The following is a 19,841-nucleotide window of genomic DNA, read 5'->3' on the forward strand; positions in this document are numbered from 1 at the left end:
AAAAAGAGCAAGCCTGGGAGCAACAAATCTACCCATTCTCCATTGGAACACCAATCAATAGAATCTACAGACAACCCTCACACCTGCAGTTACTGTACTCTTCCTGCTCACTCCAACATAAGCTTCTCTTCAGTTTGGATCAGTGAGCATCAAGTTAAAAACTAGTCACTAGCACCCTCTTCCTAATCAAGAAGTTATTATGGGCCACTTTAATTGTGGATGACTTCTGTTGCTCCTTCATAAATATATAGTGGCTGTTTAACTAGGTACCTGTATTTTCCCCCTATGATGGCTGAATGTAACGGGTATGTGCGCATGCACACTATCAATCAGAGAAATGGCATTGATGAAAGAACTACCCCCCTTACCCAGTTCTATGGACCTAATCAATACTTTCCCCTAGCTATAACTACTTTTGCAGCTTGATCACACTTCAGAGGACCCAGTTATAGACCCTCAGTATCAGATACAGTTTGGCTGCTGGTGAATTGTGACAGATTTGCAAGTATTCTGGGCCCCTTGTCTTGTAAGTTATTCTAGACCCTTCCAGCCCTCCTTACTAGTGGGGCTCCATGTCACCTGAAGTGCTTGACTCATTGACTGTAGCTACTGACTGTAGCTTACAATAAGAGGACTGCATTTCTTGCCTGACTGTTACAGCTGAGAGCAAGTCCTAACATGCTGTGTCCATGGTAAAGTATGTTTATCTACTCCGCTGTTCAATGCAATGTAACCTAGTTCTCTTTATTGTAGACGGCCACTGTTCCTGGATGCGGTAAGTTCCCAACTGCTAAGGATAATGGAGAGAAATAGGGGAAAATGTTATTTTCATGCACGAGGACAAGAAAAATGCAAGCTTGTTGGACCACAAATGTTTGTTTAAAATATCGGAATACCTGCTGTGGTCACTCTAGTGTGAGGGTTACAGACATGTTTGCTTTTTTCCTATAGGGATCTTGTGCTTTTAACAGCTTTGTGAAAAGCACCAATTCAGCTGGTGATATTTTTCTCAGAATTAAAGTATAGTGATAAGACCTTCTCAGTTTCTGCTCTACCTTTTCAGGCTGCCTGCAGCATTCATGGAAGCCCAGTATACAGCACTGCAAAGTGAGATCCAGTTCTTTAAGGAGCACATGAGAAGTTGCCGGCAGGCCTTTGATATTCATACTCTTTACAATGTGCTGCTGCTGCTTTCTAAAGATGATAGCAGAAGAGACATTCAGAGCCTTGAGCAGCTGGAAAAGCTTGTTGAGTCCAGGGAATGGGATGGACAGGAGGTAGTGAAAATTACAGCGGGCAACAAAAAGTGTGACATTCCAAGCTACATCTCCTGGTTTGTCTCTTATGTGCACTACCTAGGCTCTTTAAAAGAGGCATTTGACACCAAGGTTGTGTTTCCTTTATGTGAGGAACTGTATGTTAATGATGACCCACTTCCACTTGGCATGTTACCGTCTGGAGGTAGGAAAGGACATGCCACTGCCTCCGTTGCACATACAGCCAAGCAGCTGTTTGCTATGAGGAGGAAATGGGCCTTGCTTCTGAAAGGGGGCATGATTGATGGCCAAGTCTTCAGCTCTCAAAGCTTGCTTGATCTGCAGGGCTTTGCCAACTTCCATTCCTTCGTAAAGATTATAAGGCTAGTCCCTGACCTCTTTCACAAGAGCTTGGCTTCAGCAGACCTTGCCCAGCAGTGGGTGGAACTCCATGCAAGCAAACACAGCTCCCAACAAGCAAGCTCAGATCCAAACTCAATCCAGACACGCTCTGACACAGGAATGGATGTAGGCAGCTTGGAACATCCGCCTGGATTATCCCAGTACCCACAGGACTATGAGGGAGGTTGGCCACAATCCAAAGCTAGCAACTCCCATTATAGGGACACCTGTACCAGAGCCGCCATTCAGGAAAGGAATAAGCTGAATGAAGTCCATGGAGATCTCATGTTCCTACTCCAGAGGGAGGAACGTTCTTGGACACTGGAGGCAGAGGTCAGGAAGGTAAACCAGAGAATTTCCAGCCTGCAGATTCAAGGGGAGGATAAGGAAAGGGAGCTGGAAGCCCTTGAGCATCAGTTGGAGAAAGACAACAGGAGAACACCAGTCATACAGCATCAGACAGTCCTCCATGAGCTGGATGCAATAGAGAGGCAGCTCAGGCTGGAGGAATACCGCAAGAATATCCTGCAGGGTGATTGGCTGCTAGAGTTGGAGGTCAGGCCAGCCCTCCTTCGTCAGATTTATACAGTAAGAGGCTGGGGTAACAAACTGTTAAACTCAATAGCGGGCATTATGCTGCCAGCCCAGGTAAAGTTCCCTTGCTGTAAGAAGTTGGTGGGCCTGTGGCAGTGTTCAAGTAGGCTCTGCTGGGTAGAACTGAGGGAGCATGATCCAAGTGATACAAGAGGGAAGAGAACGGGTAATTCCACACATATGGCATCAGTGATATAGGGACAAACAGTGGGGAAATTGGGCTTTCCATGGTAGCTGGAGATGGCACATACTAGAGGAGGGGAGGGAACTGATCTGCTGCCTGTGCAGGAATCACTGCCTGAATATCATTAGTTTTTTTTGTCTGTCATGCAGTTGCAGAGAAGCTGCCAGGAGCTTGCAAGCCTAATGAAGAGAAGGGAAGAAGCTCCCAAGGATCTGCCTCAGAGAGCAAATGGACTAGACCCCGACTCCTCACACAGTTCGGGGAGTCTGGACACATTGAGTTCTGGTCCTTGAGAATAAAGAGAATTAACATAAAATACGATGGTCTTGGCATCACAGGCTTTGTTGGAAGTGGTGATGGGAATCAGGCTGTCTGACTGCTTCTTCTAGATGAAGGTAGACTTGCTTCTGTGTATATCACCTCATGCCACTTCACTAGTGACTTCATTAGCTAGACTACTGTAATATGTTCTACTGAGAGCTGTCATTTGATAACTGTATGGAAGATTCAGTTGATGCACTTTTTAACAATACTTTCTGTGTGTGGACTTCGAAATTGGACCAGTTTTTGGAAACAGGGATTGTACTGGTCGAGTCAGACCTTTTGAATGTGTTGTGTGTTTTAGCTATTCGCTTGTTTTAATAGAATATGGAAATATATTTTTTGCGTCTTGAGATTGGGAAGGCCTAGTCCACAGCCTGGAAAAGAACCCCTGCCAAACCCAAGTAGCCTCAGACCTAGGCCGTTTCCAGACGGCCCCCCGCCTCGCGAAACGTCACGCGTCGTCGCGCGTCGTCGCGCAGAAAACGCGAAATATCGCATTTTCTCGCGCGAGTTTTGCGCGACGTCGCGCAAAACTCACGCGAGAAAACGCGATATTTCGCGTTTTCTGCGCGACGACGCGCGACGACGCGCGACGTTTCGCGAGGCGGGGGGCCGTCTGGAAACGGCCCTATTTTCAGGAGTCCACAGTGTTTGGAAGTAGGAGGTTGTTAAGGTTTGCTAGTGTTACTATTTATAATTACTACCAGAATAATTATGTGTGCGAAAGGAATGTTTGTCTATTACAATGACCTCAGATGTGTCTGTGTACAAACAGATGTACATTGTACTTCCCTTCAGAATCCCTGTCAGTGAAGGACACCTGTTATCACAGGTGGAGGGCCTTGGGGCCAAACTAGCTATGAAGGTGGAAAATCTGAGATCAAATATCCTGCAGTGATTAAAAATGCTAATAGCAATTGGCAGGGATGGGGTGGGAATCAAACCAGGGCAACAGTGCAGGGGGAGGGCACCTTTTCTGCCTGTGCCATTTTCTTAATTTAAATGCCTTTCCCTCATGCAATTATTTGTACTGTGGAGGAAACATACAGGTAACATATACATACTTATTGGGGATCCACACGATCCCTGCAGAAGTGTTTGTATGTGTATGACTTAAATGTAATTATGATTATTAGATCTATGGTGTTCTCAGAGTAGCAGTGGGAAGTTCCACACAAATGGAAAAGCTGTTGCTGAAATTCAGAGCTTTGTGATTCAGGAGCAGGAGCTGGACATGGAAAGTAAAACAATAGTTGAGGGAATGTGACAAGGTAAGAGGTTGCTAGGCAGAGACATAGGCCTACAGCAAAATCTATTCAACTGTCTAGAATGAAGGGGAAACGGGACTAGATGGTCCCTGGCAGCTCAACCCTAACAGTCTGCTTTCTGTCCTAGACTTTCCTCTTCCTCTGATGGGTTCACGCACTTACTGCCTACAAGAGGGCCCTGCTGGGTCTCATTCAAACCAGTGGTCCATCTAGTCTAGCAATCTGGAGGGCTAACAAACGGGGCATAGAAGCCAAGGTCTCTCCTTACGTTGCCTCCTAGTACTAATATTCAGAGGTTTGCTGCTAGATGGAGCTTCCTTTCAAAGAGGTCTCATCATTACCCAGGGGAAGATAGGGATAGACATTGTTAAGGGAGCTCAGTCACTACTGACCGTGCAATTTGTAGCCTTGGAGCACTCCTGGATATATTCCTTCATGTCCACAGGTATGATGGTAGCCAGAAGTATCTTATATCAGCCATTTACTGCCATGTTTAGGGTTCTGCCATCATAATTCATGAAAATGGGTGTAAGGTAGTCAGGGGTCACTGAAGGTTGTACATTTACTGTAGGATCTATGGTTTGTTGCCAAGTTTACTGCAACAATCTGTGTGACATGGGCCGTCGTCACACGGGCTTAAAATTAGCGCGAAAATTGCGCAATCTACCGCAAAATTCCCACCTTATTCTGGCACTGTTGCGAGTCTGAGATTTCTCCTCTGGTCTCAATTTTTGCGCTATAATCTGCTTCCGTGTGACCATCCGGCATCAATTTCTATCCCATAATGACGGAATTTTCCCTTTCTTATCTTGACCCGTTATCCCAGACGCCCTTTCGCGCTCTCCTGCAGCGAGCTCCTTTTTTTTTAAAAAAAAACGTCCTTATATCGCTATAACGTCATAATATTATAAAAATACAAAGCAATGAAAGAGTGTTCTTTCTATGCTGCTCGAGCAGCATAGACCGAAAAAGTCTTTCCGCTGCCCTTCGCCTCCGACGGAGGGATCGCAGGTGTGCATGGCACAGAGTGAACGTGCTCTGAACCATCAAAACAACCAGTTGGGCCACCAGAACTACAAGTTCACTCGGTGGAGCCATGATTGAGTCTTCGGCGATGGGGATCACGTCAGACAGGGGTTTTTCTCAGAACAAGAGTATATTTATGGATGTTCAAATTAGGAAGAAAAACAATCTTAGCCAATGTTCAAGCTGCTTCCAGGGCGGGAAAACTTGGCCAACCTATCCTGCTCTTTTGGGGTTGGGCTAACGTTTGGTTATAACGATGTAATGTCGTTATAACGCAATAAAGCGGAAAAAAAATTTTTAAAAAGGGGGGAGGAGTTGTTTCTGTGCCCGTTCAAAATGACGGCACAGAGCGCTACGGTGTGAACAACTCGAAGCGGGAGGAGACAGTATTTGACAAAAGATTGCGTCATGGCGCCGATAGGAACAATAGTGCCACATAATGGAAATTTGACGGAATAAACGCCCGTGTGACGACGGCCATGGTTTGAATATTTCAAAGGTGCTGGGAAAGAGGGATTAACCATCCCCTGGGGTGAATTTTCCTGGAATAAATCCTTTCCCTGACTTCCAAATGGTTATTTAGTCCAGGACTGGGGGTGGGGTGGGGGTGACACAATGAGACAGAAGGGGGAGGTTAACCCCCCCACACACACACACACTCTAGCCCTATCTCATTTAGAGGCTTTGTAGTTGCTGTTAATTTAAATCAAAGTAAGAAGATCAGGTCATGGATTCTGCTGTGTCCCTTTGACCACTGGTTTGTGGGACCTCTTGGAGCTTTCTTAAGCAATACTCCAGTGGTGCAGATTCCAAGTTTAAGGTCAGATTCAGACCAATCCAATCTGAAGCAATTCTACTCAGAAATGCTCTACTGGGTTCTGTGAGATTTATTTCCAACTAAGTGTACATAGGATTGCATCCAGGAATACCTTATTCTTTCCTGGGGTCACCACTGTCAAACCTGTTCCCATTGAACTCAGCAAGAGTTATTTTAACGTGCATATAGCAGTCTATACGCCTGGAGAAGTATAGTCTGCACCTTTTGGATTGGAGCTGCAGCCCATTACAGCATTTAGTCCCATAGTTTCCAAATATGTACAAAGGGAAAATTGGAGCTGCTGATAAAAAAGTGTCATGTGCAGAAATATATGTTCACGTGAGTAAAACATAAGTGGGGCAGAGCTGTCATTACATTATGAGACCAGAAAGTCCAGCAATCCAAGACATTATATTGCCATTTTAAAATGTCCTGCAGCATAAATTCTTCCTCCATTATTTGTAAACAGCATGGGATGGCAAAGAAATGAGATCAGAAAATGTTTAATTAAAGAGCTGATTATGCTAACATTTATTTAAAGATGAACTTGTGTTTGCAAGTGTGGATTTTTCAATTGTTATTTTCAGTTCTGTTGGTGCATAACAGTGAAATAGCATGACCTCAGATCAATTGTTTTATAAAAAAGCAAATGATGGAATGCAAAGAGGAAATAAGGCTAGAAAATGATTTATTAAAGGGCCAATTCCACTGTCAGTGACTTGGGGGGGGGAGCGTGACCTGTTAAATTTGGAAGGGACACTTGCAAGTGTGGATTTTCATCAGAATGAGTAAAGCTGTCAGAAACTGCTTAGAATGCTGCTGTTTCTACATCTGAAGAATTAAAAAAGCAAGGAATTTTGACAGCTTTCCACAAGGCGTTATATATTTATAAAATGTGGGGGGGGGGGTAAGTCCTCATGTACTAATCCACTACTGAGAGCAGGGAATGAACACTGCAGAGAGAGGGGTGGGCAGACAGGCGGGCCTCCTTGGTTGGCTTTCTAGGGACAAATCTGAGAGGAAGTCATTAATGTGCCATCCATGTGCCAATACAATGCATGTTAAGAAAGAGCTATATGGAACCATAGTTATAATTCTCCTACTATAAGAGCTTCATTCAGCAGAGTGCTGCAAGATCTTGCTGTAGAAAGGATCTATGGAGTCTGAGAGGACCCACTGACCTTTATTCTTTATTCCCAAATGAGAAGCAAAGGGGTGTGGAGGCACATATTAGTTACAACTCTCTAGGAAATAATAATGTGTGCTTATATTCTGCTCTTCTAGCCAAATTAGGACCTATTCAGATCAGTGAACAAAATCAGTGTTATTATTATAATCTGCACAATACAGCTGGGGAGCTGGGGCTGAGAGGAATGGCTTGCCCAAGGCCACCTGCTGAGCTCATGGCAGTAGCTGGTTTCAAACTAGCAGTGCTGACTTGCAACCCAGTTGCTTAACCACTATGGTACAGCAGCTCATGCAGAATACATACAATGCATACATTCATACTAGGAAGGCCCTCAACCTTTTTCTTTTGTTGGGTTAGGGTATTCTTTTGTTGTGTTGTCCATTTCTGGAGCTCAGAGCAGAACCAAGGCACGACGTTTCAATGCAGGGTTTATTGGTGCAGCCATATTTATTCCTGTTACATTCAGAGGAATGGTTATGCACAGCTAGAGTACCACAGTCTCTGTCCCAACACCTCAGGTTTCCTGTCCTGGTTACACAGGGCATGTGGCAGTCACCGTCTGTAGGTGGGGCAGGTTGACAGCCAGCTGGGAATAATTAGGGAAAATACTTAGTCTCCTAACTATCCAGCTATCGGCAGGCCATCCTTGAGGTAGGTGGGGAGGGACAGTCTCCATTTTGTAGACAGTGCCATGAGCCAGACTCTTTAGCCATTTGGTTCCACACTTGGTTGTAGCAGAAGTCACAGTATTCATTGTTATGCATCCCATTGTTCTGTACCTATAAATTACAGAACAGGACTTGGCAGTGCAGCCCTCTGAGCAATCTACTCAAGTCCTTATGTGATGGACTGGCATCAGAACTTGAATCCTTGCAAGGGGACTGGCAGCCTCCCTTTAGAACCTTACACTGAATTCCCATACGATGTTTGTGCATGATCTCAGCTCCATGGACCACACACCACCCATGAGAAGAAGGGAGAGGAGTTTTCTATTCCCAACAATTAAATTCAGTGACAAACTAATGCTTATTTTGTGCAATTTAGTCTCACAATAGTTGGATTTTCTTTATATGGAAATAGAAGGAACAGGAAAGTCACAGGGTTTCAGAGTACAAAAGAAGCAGCTATTGGTAGGAGTGATGGAGGTTCCAGGAGGTGTGAGGACTCTAGGTGAGGCAATGGGTTTTTGAACTAGATAAAATACAGGAAATGGGAGCCTCCGTTAGGAAGAGTCAAGGCCAAACAGAAAACTTACCCCTGCCGCAAAGAGCTCCTGCAGTACAACGGCTCACAGCCTCAGATGCAGAATCCTTAGGCCCTGCCTAGAAGCACCCCTCCCCCATACCAGTCGTTAAAACTAGGCCTTGGATGGCATCTCTTGAGGCTGGACCAAGACAGTAGCTTTTGCCCTACTTGGACCCACTACAAAGAAAGAAGGTAGGAAATACAAAAGCCACAGATGGAAAATGGACCAGTGGCTGGGAGGAGGAGGCAGCTGGAAAAAATTGAAGCCGGAGATACTGAAATAGGGAGATGTAGACTGAAGCAGGGAACTTGCTGCAACAGGTGGAGTGTTCCTGTTCTGTAGACCAGGCAAAGGCCAAGATCACATTATTTATATGTCTTGTGAGACATTCAGTGTTTTTCCTCCTCTCTGGGCCTGAGGAGGGCTGTGAGCTGTGGTTGCATATAGTCTCTGATGGCTCACCTGATGAGGTCTCAGCTTTAGCTGCTGTGAGCCCTGCTTTGACCACTGCATCCCCTGACATCTTGGAGCAAGCCTGGGGAGAAACACCAACTGAGAAAGCAACATGGACTATACAATCTTCACTTGGTTATTAGAGCAGCTTGTTCCTGGTTTCTAGGCTATGTTGCAGAGTTTCACCAGAGTGGAGGTATGCTTCACAAATTGCTCACTATCCTTTGGGCAATCTTTGCAGCTGCCCTGAGAAATGGTGAGAACAGGCACAGTGCTGTGAGCAAACAGAGGCCGGTGTGCATGAATACTGCAAGAATACCTTCATCATGACTGCAGAGTGTGTCAGGGTACAGCAGGCCCTGCTCATGTGTGTTACTGCTGCTGCTGCCTTCCAGCAATTAACACTGCTATTCCTTAAACAGATCAATCTCCTATGGACTGGAAATTCCAGCTGAGGGCAACATGTGGAACAGCAGATGGAATAAAGACCATTGGATGTTCACTGGCACAGTCCTGGGATTCAGTGGCAAAGGCTTAACCTACCTGCAAGAGTATGTTAATTCCTCCTACCCCAGACACCTGCTAACTCTACTTAAATGGCATCAGTCTTGGCACTGCTTCTAGTTGCCTTTTTCTATGCTGGCCTGTTGCCGTATATGCCCTTAGCAAAGCAGTGGGGACTGCTCATGTTCTGAGGAAGGTGGCTGGCTAGTGAGAGCTGGCTAAGGCACATGCTCTGGCCTACAGAGCACACACCAGTAGAGGTCTGGGTAGGAGAAATTTGGGAGCTGGCCCCATAGACTGTGTCTATTCAGAAGAAGATAGCTTCATCTCTTGCTCTGCTTGGCCCAAGCTTCCCTTGTGGCATGGAATTTCCTGAAGGACTGGGATGCAGTTGCTGGTTGGTCCAGACCCTGATCAGTCCAAAGCCACTTCTGATTGGTGCATGTTATTGTTCAGGGACAGCATGAAGGAGGAGGGCCTATCCCATGGATGCAGGGGAGAACCAAGGCCAGTGGATATATACCAGCTTGTTCACACAGGCATGTGGAGTTCATTGTACTCATCTCGACCATCTTCATCAAAGTTTGGTTCTGCATCCTCCGAGTCCAGCTGCAAGTTGGTGGGGGGTGGGGTTGAGGGGAGGGAGATAGAGAAAAAAGCAGCTATCAGACACAGAAGAGGTGTTTCACATAGTGAAGGTGTGGGTATTCCTGGGAAAACTCACAGAGTGTGCTCAAAAGCCTGTCAACTGCTACGGTCCAGCAGGTTACAAGTCCCTTGCAAGCTCCCATCAAGATTTCACAAAAAGTTGGAAGATTGTACCGGTGCTCGTTCAACCAAATCCAACATACACATCTATCAGCCCCATACACCAATGTTTTAGGGCAGCTAAGTCAAGACTGGGGCTCCCAGCATGACTATAGCTATTGGGGCAATGAGACCTGCTTACCGCTTTGAGTTCTTTTTCATGGAAGAAGCGTGGCAGCAGGAATCGCCGCAGAGGCACTGTCATGATCAGGATAAATGGGAAAGCTAGTGATGCCACAGTAGATTTCACTACCCAGAGAAGTACTATGCAGGCTAACTGGATGCACGTGAAGAGGTTCATTCGCCACGTCTTCACCTAGGAGACAAGCCAGCCAAGTGATACACACTCTTTTTGACAGACTATCTTGAGAACACTGTGCCAGGCCCTGAAGACAATATCCTTCTCCCTTCCAAGGAAGCACAGTCTCTCATAAAACAGAGTGGTATAGCCACCACTAAGTGATCTCTTATGCAGTATGCCAGCTCAGCTAGTCATTAAGTGGTCTTTCATTCCTTCAGCCACTTCTCTCCTTGCCACCAAGTGGACTTGTCCCTCCATCTCCATCACTGCCCCTACCTTGACAACATAGACATGATCAGGGTGGTGCTTGGATGGCATGAAGATGAGAAGGAGCCGCTCATAGAGCTGGATGCCAGTCAATGACGTCACGCCCATATAAAGGAAAATCCCAAACAGCACAGCCAGTGGGATCTTGCGCAACACATTCCCCATGACTATGGACATACCTGTAAGAGCAGAACACAGTCTTGCATTATCTTTCTCCCATTCAAATACTTAATGATGATAAGAACCTGGAACTATGCCCACCAATGTCATATATATGTACCTTTGTGCATACATTGGCCTGCTGTTTGTACCTAATCATGTTTTTTCCTGCATAGTGTTGTTTTAGGGTTGCCAGGTCTCCTTACCCTCCAGAGGGGGGACCCGGCCCTCATCCTCAGAATTTCCTTGCACATGCGTGCACTTCTCACACATCATGATGTCATTTCCAGGAATGACATCATTGCACAGTCCCTGGGAGTGCCCCCACACTTTGCTGAAATGGTGGGGGGGGGCTGAAATTGGCCTGGCATGAAGCGTGAGAGCATTCCCAGGGCCTGTGCTATGATGTTATTCCTGGGAGCGATGTCACTGAGCTGGGAGCGCACCCCGAGAGGCCCATTCCCTCACCTTTTCCCCCCGCTGGCCACCTCAGTGGTGACAGGGGAGCAGTAGCTGTGAGTGGGGGATCCCCTGCCCCTACCAGGGGACTGGCAACCCTATGCTTTTTCATCAGTTCTGGCACCATACAGCTTCAGTTTATCTTCTGATTCTGCACACTTTTTTGCCTTCAATTTTCACTCCCCCTCCCCATCCCCACACACACCTTTCCTGGTTCTTTTTAGACCATTTTCCTCTGATCTTTTTTTGAAGCTGATTCTGAGTCACCTTTGTTCCTTGTGTGCAATGTTTCTTTTGAATTTCTTTCTATTGCCCACTCCGACCCACTTCCAACCCACCTTTCAACGACTGGACATTCATCATCATCAAACCACTCCTCCCCACCCTTCACCTTCCTTTGTCCCCCTCTCCTGTCTTAATTTTTGATCTTTTTTGTAATTTTCATATTGCTATATTGATATACCATTGTAATAATAAAGACAGCAAGTTATCTTAATTCCTGGCTTTCAGTTAAAAAAAAGTTTCTATCCCCTTCTCTGGTGGCGATACAAGAAAAAAGCCATATCTCTGGAAGGGAAGGGGCTAGAGACTCACTTTTTTTGAAACGGAAAGCTGGGAATTCAGAGAATATAATAACTGTGTTTATATACTGCTCTTCTGACAGATTAGTGCCCCACTCAGAGCAGTGAAAAGTCAATGTTATTATCCTCACAATATAGCTGGGGAGCTGGGGCTGAGAGGAGTGGCTTACCCAAGGCCACCTACTAAACTCATGGCAGTAGTGGGATTTGAACCAGCAGAGTGGCTTAACCACTGTGCTACAGCATAGTTATTGTAATGGTGTATCGGTATAGAGATATGGAAGTGATGATTTTTTTTAAATTTCAAAAACGGTGGTGGCCCCAGGGAAAAGGGGTGGCACTTCCAGCACCAGAAAACGTGGCATGGTTTGAAAAGGACACTGCTGCTGCTGCTCTAGGCCTCATCCCCACAGAGGTCAGTTTGACCCACTGGTGCTGGCTTCTGCCTCCTTGCCATGGGTTGGCCCAGGTGGGGCACTCCAGTTCAGATTGTGTCGGGGACGGGGCTTAGGGATGTGTGTGGGGCTGCTCCCCTGTTTCCACCCTCATGCAAAGACAGGCAGTGCTTCATGTTTTATCTTTTTTTAAAAATTCAGCCCTGATAACAATATAAACATCCACAAAAAATAAAGGGATGTGTGTGTGCTGGGATGCCACTGATGAATACAGCACCCTTGCTTGAAAATCCTGATTATTTGGCATATGAGGAAGAAAATAAGCCAACTCCACAATTGTAAGAATACAGAGGGAGGGCAGTTATGTGGAAGAACCATGTCCAAACCGATTCCAATGCTTGCAGACCAAGTACTAAGAATAAGTCAGACTTGCAGAAGGGATAAAAAGATCTGCTAGTTCAATCCATTATTTCATGAGTCCACTGCCCTTTGTAGTCTCATCTGCCCATGAGCCCTAATTCTTAACATTGTTCAAACCACAGTAGCCCACAAACAGAGGGAGCTGGTACACCAAACAAAGAGTAAATGCCTAAAGAGTAAATGGAACTGGATAACTAAAGCAAAAGTAGCTAAGACATGCTCATCCACCTCAAGAAACACACTTCTCTGTATGAACCTCACCAACAAGGCTAGCGATGAGCACTCCTGTTACACGCTGCTCCTTCACTTCCTCAATCTTTGGCTTCTCACCGGGTGCAATTGCCTTGCTCATGACAGTGAGAGCATTGACATGGGTGATGGAACGGACAGTGGCAGCTGTGAGCCAAGGCAGCCCAAAAAGGGCACAGAGCCCTCCCATTGTACCAATGAGCAGCAGGTCCAGGTGGAAACCTGACCCCTTCAGCAGCTTCCGTTCCTTCTTGCTGACAATCAGGCTGTAAAAGAAATAGTGGGCAGCGTTTATAAGGGCAAGCCTAACCTTCTATTTACTTACTTCATTTACATCCTTCTTCCCCACTAAGTGGGGACTCAGAGTGGCTTACAACATTCTCCTTGTCTGTATTTTATCCTCACAACAAGAACGTTGTGAGGTAGGTTAGGCTGAGAGTGTGTGGCTGGCCTGAGATCACTCAGTGAGCTTCCTGACAGCTACCATGGCAGAGTAGGGATTCGAACCTAGGCCTCCCAGATCCTAGCTGGACACACTAGTCACTACACTACCCTGACTCTATTGAGGCAATGGTACACAGTAGGCATGTTTTGAATTTGTTTGCATAAGCTCTTCTTCGGGGCAAAAGGAACAGAGAGAGCAAACACTGCACATCATACTGTAGCCATAGGGAACAGCTAGGAACTCTCATTTGCATTATGAAGGTACAAGGTACAAAAGCAATTATTGTGTAGCCAAAGGCCATTACAAACAGCCACAGAGAATTAAAAGAAAAAGAGGAAACATAAATCAAGAACATCACCACTAAAATAATCGAGTAAAAAAACCCTCTTATATTAACACCCTTCAGATGTGACTGTTGCTCATATTTTCGTAGCTGCCAAAGCAAACAATGGCAATCTGTGTGATATGAATGGCCTAGAAGATTACACACATTTGGTTGTTGGTTTTTGTCTTGCAGTCCTATCCACCATTCCCAAAGACATACAGCAATTCTTTCACATTTGCACTGTGACAGATGCAGAATTAGCTGCTCCACAGAATGGAGGTCTGATACTTACGTGGTAATCTGGGTCTCCATGAAAATAAGAATGAAGACCAGCAGTGCAGGGATGGCAGAGGCCAACATCATCCACATAGGGAAAGTCTGCTTGCTGCCTAAGGGATGGATGAACCAACCTCGCTTGTCCGGGGTTGTAACTGACAGCACTGAAGGAACATTCAGTTTCTGTGGTGAAGGCAAAAAATTTACAGGGAAGGCAACGGAATCTTTGTTTTGTTCAGGCAATAGATATACTGTATGCACACACCCTCATTTCCAAGCTTTATACTGTTTACATGCTGCCTTTGGAAGGCTGGAATGTACCTATAATGTATTCAAGGTTAGCCACTAGGCTTCACATGGAGCTATTTGTGCGCATGCGCATGTGTGTGTGTGTAGAGTTCTAGTATTTTAAGAACCACTAGTAGCAATGAAGTTTGCAACAATGTTCTAGTATTTTAAGAACCTCATATCATGTTAAATGATACATCTTCCATTTTAACATGGCACAATTTGCCATATGGATTTTGGAATTAATTGGTATCTCTTGTGATATAGGAATGTCTGCAAATATCTAACCCAAACTGTCAATTCCTAAACAACTTTGTGCAAAGTTTTTTGGCCTGAGTATATGCAAATCCTTGTGGCTGAATACAATGTACCAAAGAAATTGTCAGAATAAGGAAATAATCACAACTTTGAAGCATTTTTAAAGGGGGTCTGATTTGGATGGTTGGGAGTGCAGGCAGGAGAGCAGGTTTCATCTCTTCTCCTCACAGTAGTGTAGCAGTCTGGTAGGTTCATAGGGGAGTAGGTGATCCTTCAGGTATGCTTGTCTCAATTTATATTGGGCTTCAAAGGTCACACCAGCACCCTGAATTGTGCTCGGAAACAAACTGGAAGGCAGTGTTGATGGATCGAGACTGGAGTGCTATAGCCCCTACAAGCCACTCCTAGTCAGCATCCTGGCTGCAGCATTTTGCATCAATTGAACACTTTCCAGGGCAGCCCCACATAGAGCGTACTGCAGAAATCTAATCTAGATGTAACCAGACATGCACTATAATGGCCATATCTTTTCTGCTCAGGAAAGGCTGCAGCTGGCTTACCAGTTGAAGCTAGTAAAAGGTACCCCTGACCACAGCTGCCACCTGCTTATCCAGCAGTAGGCACAGGTCCAAGAGCACCCCCAAACTCAAGGAGAATGAACCCCATCCAGAATGGGTGACACCTTAAGTTTTTGGACAGAACTTCCACCCATCACCAGTAGCACTTGTGTCTTGTAGGGTTTACACTTCAGTTTATTAGCCTGCATCTATTCCAAAATTGCCTTCAGGCACCAGTTCAAGGTCTCAACAGCTTCCCTGGGATCAGCTGAAGGTGTGATATACAGCTGTGTCATCAACACACTGATGACAACCCTCAGCCCAAATCTTCAGATGATCTCTCTCAGTAGTTTTAAGTAGATGTTAAAAAGCTTAGGGAACAAGATGGAGCCTTATGGGACCCCATAGGCCAGAGGCCAAGCAGCAGAACAGCAGTCTCTGAGTACCAGCTTCTGAAACCCAGCCTCCAGGTAGGACCAGAACCACTGCAAAATGATGCAACTCAGTTCCATCCCAGAAAGGTGGACCAGAAGAATACTCTGATAGATGGTATCGAATGCCACTGAGACGTCTAGGAGAATTAACAGGATAGCACGTCCTCTGTCTATCTCCCAGTACCAGGGCTGCTGTCTTCCTGCAAGGGCTGCCCCCAGCTCTTGTTTCAAGCAGTGATGGGATTGTTTTAAAAAAAAAAAACTGGCTGACTTACAGTGTGATGTTATTTCCATAGAGTTTCCAGCAATTCCTAGAGAAGTGACATCACTTCCAGATTTTCTCAGGTATGCAGGTCATCCACCAGAGTGACCAAGGCTGTTTCAGGTGGAGCCTGGAGACCTTCTGAAATTATAACTGATCTCCAGACTGCAAAAATCAGATCTGCTGGAGCAAATGGCTGCTTTGGAGGGTGGACTCTATGGTTTTATACTCCAGCAAAGTCCCTCCCAGGCTCCCCCACCCCCAAATCTCCAGCAATTTCCCAATTCTGAGTTGGCAACCCTACTTCAGCCGCATAACCAGGCCTGAAACCAGATTGGAAAGGATCCATGGGCTTTATTTTGTTCAAAAGCAGGACCCTGTCCACATCCTCATACTGAATAAACTGAGTATTCCAAACAGCTGGACAGGTAGGCATGCTGGCACCATCTGACCCTGTCACTGCTAATGCAGAGTCCAAGTTGGTATGGATGTGAGATATGCTATTATATACAAATAAAAAACCCTCTTGAAATCTACCATTTTATCTAATTTTGCCCTAAAATAATATTAAGTGGACATATTTGTACCAGAATCTATTTGTGATTAATTAGTTTCAGGTACACTCATTTGGTTAGCACCATTTTTATTTATTTACTTGATTTATACTCTACTTTTCTCCCCAATGGGGACCTAAAGTAGTTTACATCATTCTCTTCTCCTCCATTTTATCCTCATAACAGCTCTGTGAGGTAGATTAGAATAAAATATGTGTAAATAGCCTAAAGTTGACCAGCAAGCTTTCTTGGCAGTGTGGGAATTTAAACCTGAGTGTCCCAGATCCTAGTCTGAAACTCTTAACCACAACACCACACTGACCCTCTCTTCATGCAGACAGATACCCCTGACAGACTGCTCATTCCAAAGAGAAAGGTAACAGGGACCAATACAGCAACATGCCTCACAGTAGGGCCTGGACCTACAGTGCTTTCCTCTTGGATGCCTTTCTGCATTATGAATTTTTCACTAACTGAGAAGGTAGGAATGCTAGTGCATACATGTGTGTGTGCGTGTGCACACACACAAACTTACAGACTTAAAGTTCAAATACCCTGAAAAACTCTGTGTCTGTCTCCCATGACACACTCACACAGTACAGGTTTGGGACATGCAGTACCTACCTGAGTATATGTATCAGTAATGGTATAATCTACCAGAACCATAACAAGGATGGAAATAGGGATCCCAAAATCACCAATGATTCGCCGTGCCTGCAAGATGAGCATGGGAGAGGAAAGTAGGTCATGAACTGACTGGAGATGCCACTGCAGAGCTTAGCCTCAAATATAACCCCACTTGGGCTATACCCTAGCTTCCTTCCATCCCTTGAAGAACGGCTTGTCATGGTAAAGAAAAGATGACTTTGCCATAACACCCTTAACAGAGGGATAGTGTAGCAATTTAAGTTATTTTAAATGATGGAAAGGTTCCTGACTCATTTTTCCACCTCTGTTCTGCTTTCCTGCTTACCTTATAGGTTATGTCATATGGTGATGACTGGCCAGATTTAAAAAGATCTGAGGATTCTGGAAAATTTGGGGGCAGAACTTAGACTATAGTGGCACTTGAGCCTCAAGATATTTACAAAGACAGATTGAACTTGAACATCCCAAAGATAGGATATCATTTGTCTCCAGTTATTTCTTTAAGCTACCTGTTCAACAAGCTATAGAGGAAGGGGTGCATCAGAACAGTAACTTCATTTCATACCTACATATAGTGCAGAGGGCTATACAACATAAGAAGAACCCACCATTTCACTGGATACTTAGAATGAAGAGGGAACACCCCAAAGGGTTATTAGGTCCAGACCCCAGTCTCACCTTTCCTCCTAGGAAGCGGCTGTTCTTAAACTTGCGCATGAAGAAGGCAATGAAGAAGGTTCCCAGCATGAGGATGAGGGACAGGAGGGCAGTATTTGGTTGCATCTGGGTGTCGCGGGACATGGAATCAGCAGATAATGTGCTGGCATTCAGGCTACTCTGATTTGGTGGATAGAACCTAAGCAGGGGGTGTTCTGTAAATATCTGGGGAAATAGTGCAAGAAAAGACATACTTGTCCAGGTGAAGCAAAGGGAATTTTGATCAACCCTATTAAGATGTAGCAAGTGAGAAGTATGAGGCCATAGCTGGCCAAGAGGCACAAACTCACAGTTTACCTCATATAGCTGAGACAGAACTGATAGCAGAAGCAGGGGAACAGCTCACCTTGTAGAGTTTGTAGAATGTTTCATAGATGAAGATAAGGGAGATAAGGAAGGCAAAGATCTCCTGGGTGAAGGGGGAAATGTAGCGCACTAGGAAACTCCCCTCTGCAGCCACAATGATGACAATGAAGACGATGAGCCACAGGCCAATCCACACCCGTCCAGTCAGGTATTCAATGCCCTGGCTATTGCAGAACTGAGGGTAATAAAGGTAAGAGGACTGTATTGAGCAGCCTTTCTTCTCTTTCATAGCCACTTCTTAGTCCATTTGCAGTGCAACCCTAAGCAGAGTTATACCCTTCTAAGACTCTTCAATGGACTTAGAAGAATGTAAATATTCAGGATTGCAATGTTAGTAAACCTGCAAAACCCAACAAGAGGAATATAGCCCATTAAACCTGTATTTTGACCTGCCAAGTATTTGATCAGCCTTCTATTTTGGCAGCTCCAAATATACAACAAAAACAGAAGTTTTATAAATATTTTAATAGGCTGTCATAAATGGCTGGTAAAGTGCGTTTGGATTGGTGGCTCAGAGCCATTATCAACTCAATGGCTTGTGGGTATGAGAGGTACCATACAGCCTACCAAGAGAGGAGTTTCATCAGGCTACGTCTCCTGTGCAGCGAAATACTTGTCTATATCCATTGTCATATGCTGTCTGAGCCTACCCAAGATGTTTTGGTGTATTGGTATATTGTGCTCCCACCCAACTACCCTATATATTGTTTTCCAATGCAGCATGCATACACTTCAGTAGATCATGCATTCCCCACTTCAGCTATCCAATTCCAGACTCCTTTGAGGGCCCTAAGTGACACACTGTGGGCAAGGGCCCATGCCAGCAGAGATAGTAAGAGCCCAAAGCAGTAGAAACAGCAGCAGGGTTGCCCAAGGATAACTTCTTCTGTCCACCACTGAATGAGGCCTCCTTGGTCAAAGTCATGCATGCAGCAGCCATCATTAAAGAGACAGCAATGTTCCCAATGTATTCAATGGCCCTTTCTGGTCTGGGAATATAACACAAGATCATCACACTGACCAATAAACCAAAATGTCTTATCCTTGCATGTTGCAGAAGAGAACTAGCTTATCTGGGGTTAGTGATGATATGACAAAGGAGCAGGGAGCCTCACCACAATCTGAAGCAAATTAAGCCTCAAGTGCAGTGATTTTACTTGTGAGCCACATTTCAATTGAACAATGGCATATAAATATTCTAAATACAATAAATAAAGATGCTCATTTCGATGTTACTTGAGCAGTTTGTTATCCAGCAAGATCAGCATAGGTGTAGAGAAGAATGGCAAACCATTTGTATAAAGTGCTCCCGTGTGGCTTGGGGCATGAACTTCTCATTTGCCACCAACACAGTTAAAATCACTTCAATAACGGTGAGAGCCACTTCACACAAACAGTTTCTCACATTGTCCTACTTCTGTGCTGTGACAGCAACCACTTTTCTCAAGTAATGTGTGAATTAGGCTAGCCTCAATCTAGACAAATATATAGGGGCAGCACCATAGGGACACCTCAGTAACAATGTGGAGGAATAGGTGGGACATATGCACAATGAAGGGATAATGCAGAACAAAGCAGGATATTAGTTTACAGGTACCTTGTAAAAAGCCTCCTCAAAGACCAGCAGGGGCCCTGAGAAGCCAATGACAAGGAGAGGCTGAGCGCTCAGCAGAGAAAAGAGCATGCCCAGCACTGAAGTAGAGATGATCAACTCCGAGACGCCCATGAGACCCTCTGTCTTCTCACCTGCAGAGAAACAGCAATCTCTGGGACACTCTGCAGAGTGACAGACAGAAACACACACACACCA

At 45.2% G+C, this 19,841-nt stretch overlaps 2 protein-coding genes across 3 annotated transcripts in view; one reads left to right on the top strand and one right to left on the bottom strand.

Moving 5' to 3' along the window:
* The first annotated feature begins 745 nt into the window (after positions 1-745).
* LOC129324101 (uncharacterized) lies at positions 746-9,267 on the top strand. 2 transcript variants are annotated; one of them, XR_008596514.1, is made up of 4 exons: positions 746-775; positions 1,064-2,000; positions 2,586-2,831; positions 9,182-9,267. XR_008596514.1 is itself a non-coding variant. In XM_054971102.1 (3 exons), the coding sequence occupies exons 1-3, from the start codon at positions 771-773 to the stop codon at positions 2,727-2,729; spliced, it is 1,086 nt and encodes a 361-aa protein (XP_054827077.1). In that variant the 5' UTR covers positions 746-770; the 3' UTR covers positions 2,730-2,992. The 2 variants fall into 2 exon arrangements, 1 of the variants encoding a protein (XP_054827077.1); XM_054971102.1 differs by lacking the exon at positions 9,182-9,267 and having other exon boundaries at positions 2,586-2,992.
* The window catches only part of SLC4A3 (solute carrier family 4 member 3), a 56,739-nt gene continuing 44,399 nt past the window's right edge, over positions 7,502-19,841 (bottom strand). The window contains exons 15-23 of the mRNA XM_054971101.1: positions 19,629-19,777; positions 18,012-18,206; positions 17,627-17,830; positions 16,925-17,014; positions 13,964-14,130; positions 12,914-13,167; positions 10,648-10,817; positions 10,213-10,386; positions 7,502-9,872 (exon numbers count right to left, since the gene is read on the bottom strand). Of these exons, the coding sequence (XP_054827076.1) occupies positions 9,795-9,872; positions 10,213-10,386; positions 10,648-10,817; positions 12,914-13,167; positions 13,964-14,130; positions 16,925-17,014; positions 17,627-17,830; positions 18,012-18,206; positions 19,629-19,777 (1,481 nt within the window). The 3' untranslated portion in view covers positions 7,502-9,794. The remainder of the gene's footprint in view (positions 9,873-10,212; positions 10,387-10,647; positions 10,818-12,913; positions 13,168-13,963; positions 14,131-16,924; positions 17,015-17,626; positions 17,831-18,011; positions 18,207-19,628; positions 19,778-19,841) is intronic.

The sequence above is a fragment of the Eublepharis macularius genome, chromosome 2 (genome assembly GCF_028583425.1).
Source record: "Eublepharis macularius isolate TG4126 chromosome 2, MPM_Emac_v1.0, whole genome shotgun sequence".
Lineage (NCBI taxonomy): Eukaryota > Metazoa > Chordata > Lepidosauria > Squamata > Eublepharidae > Eublepharis > Eublepharis macularius.

Bases quoted from the DNA above. Each gene is read 5' to 3' on its own strand.
- LOC129324101 (XM_054971102.1), top strand. The intron at 2,001-2,585 runs GTAAACCAGAGA...TCTGTCATGCAG, and splicing joins TGGAGGCAGAGGTCAGGAAG to TTGCAGAGAAGCTGCCAGGA.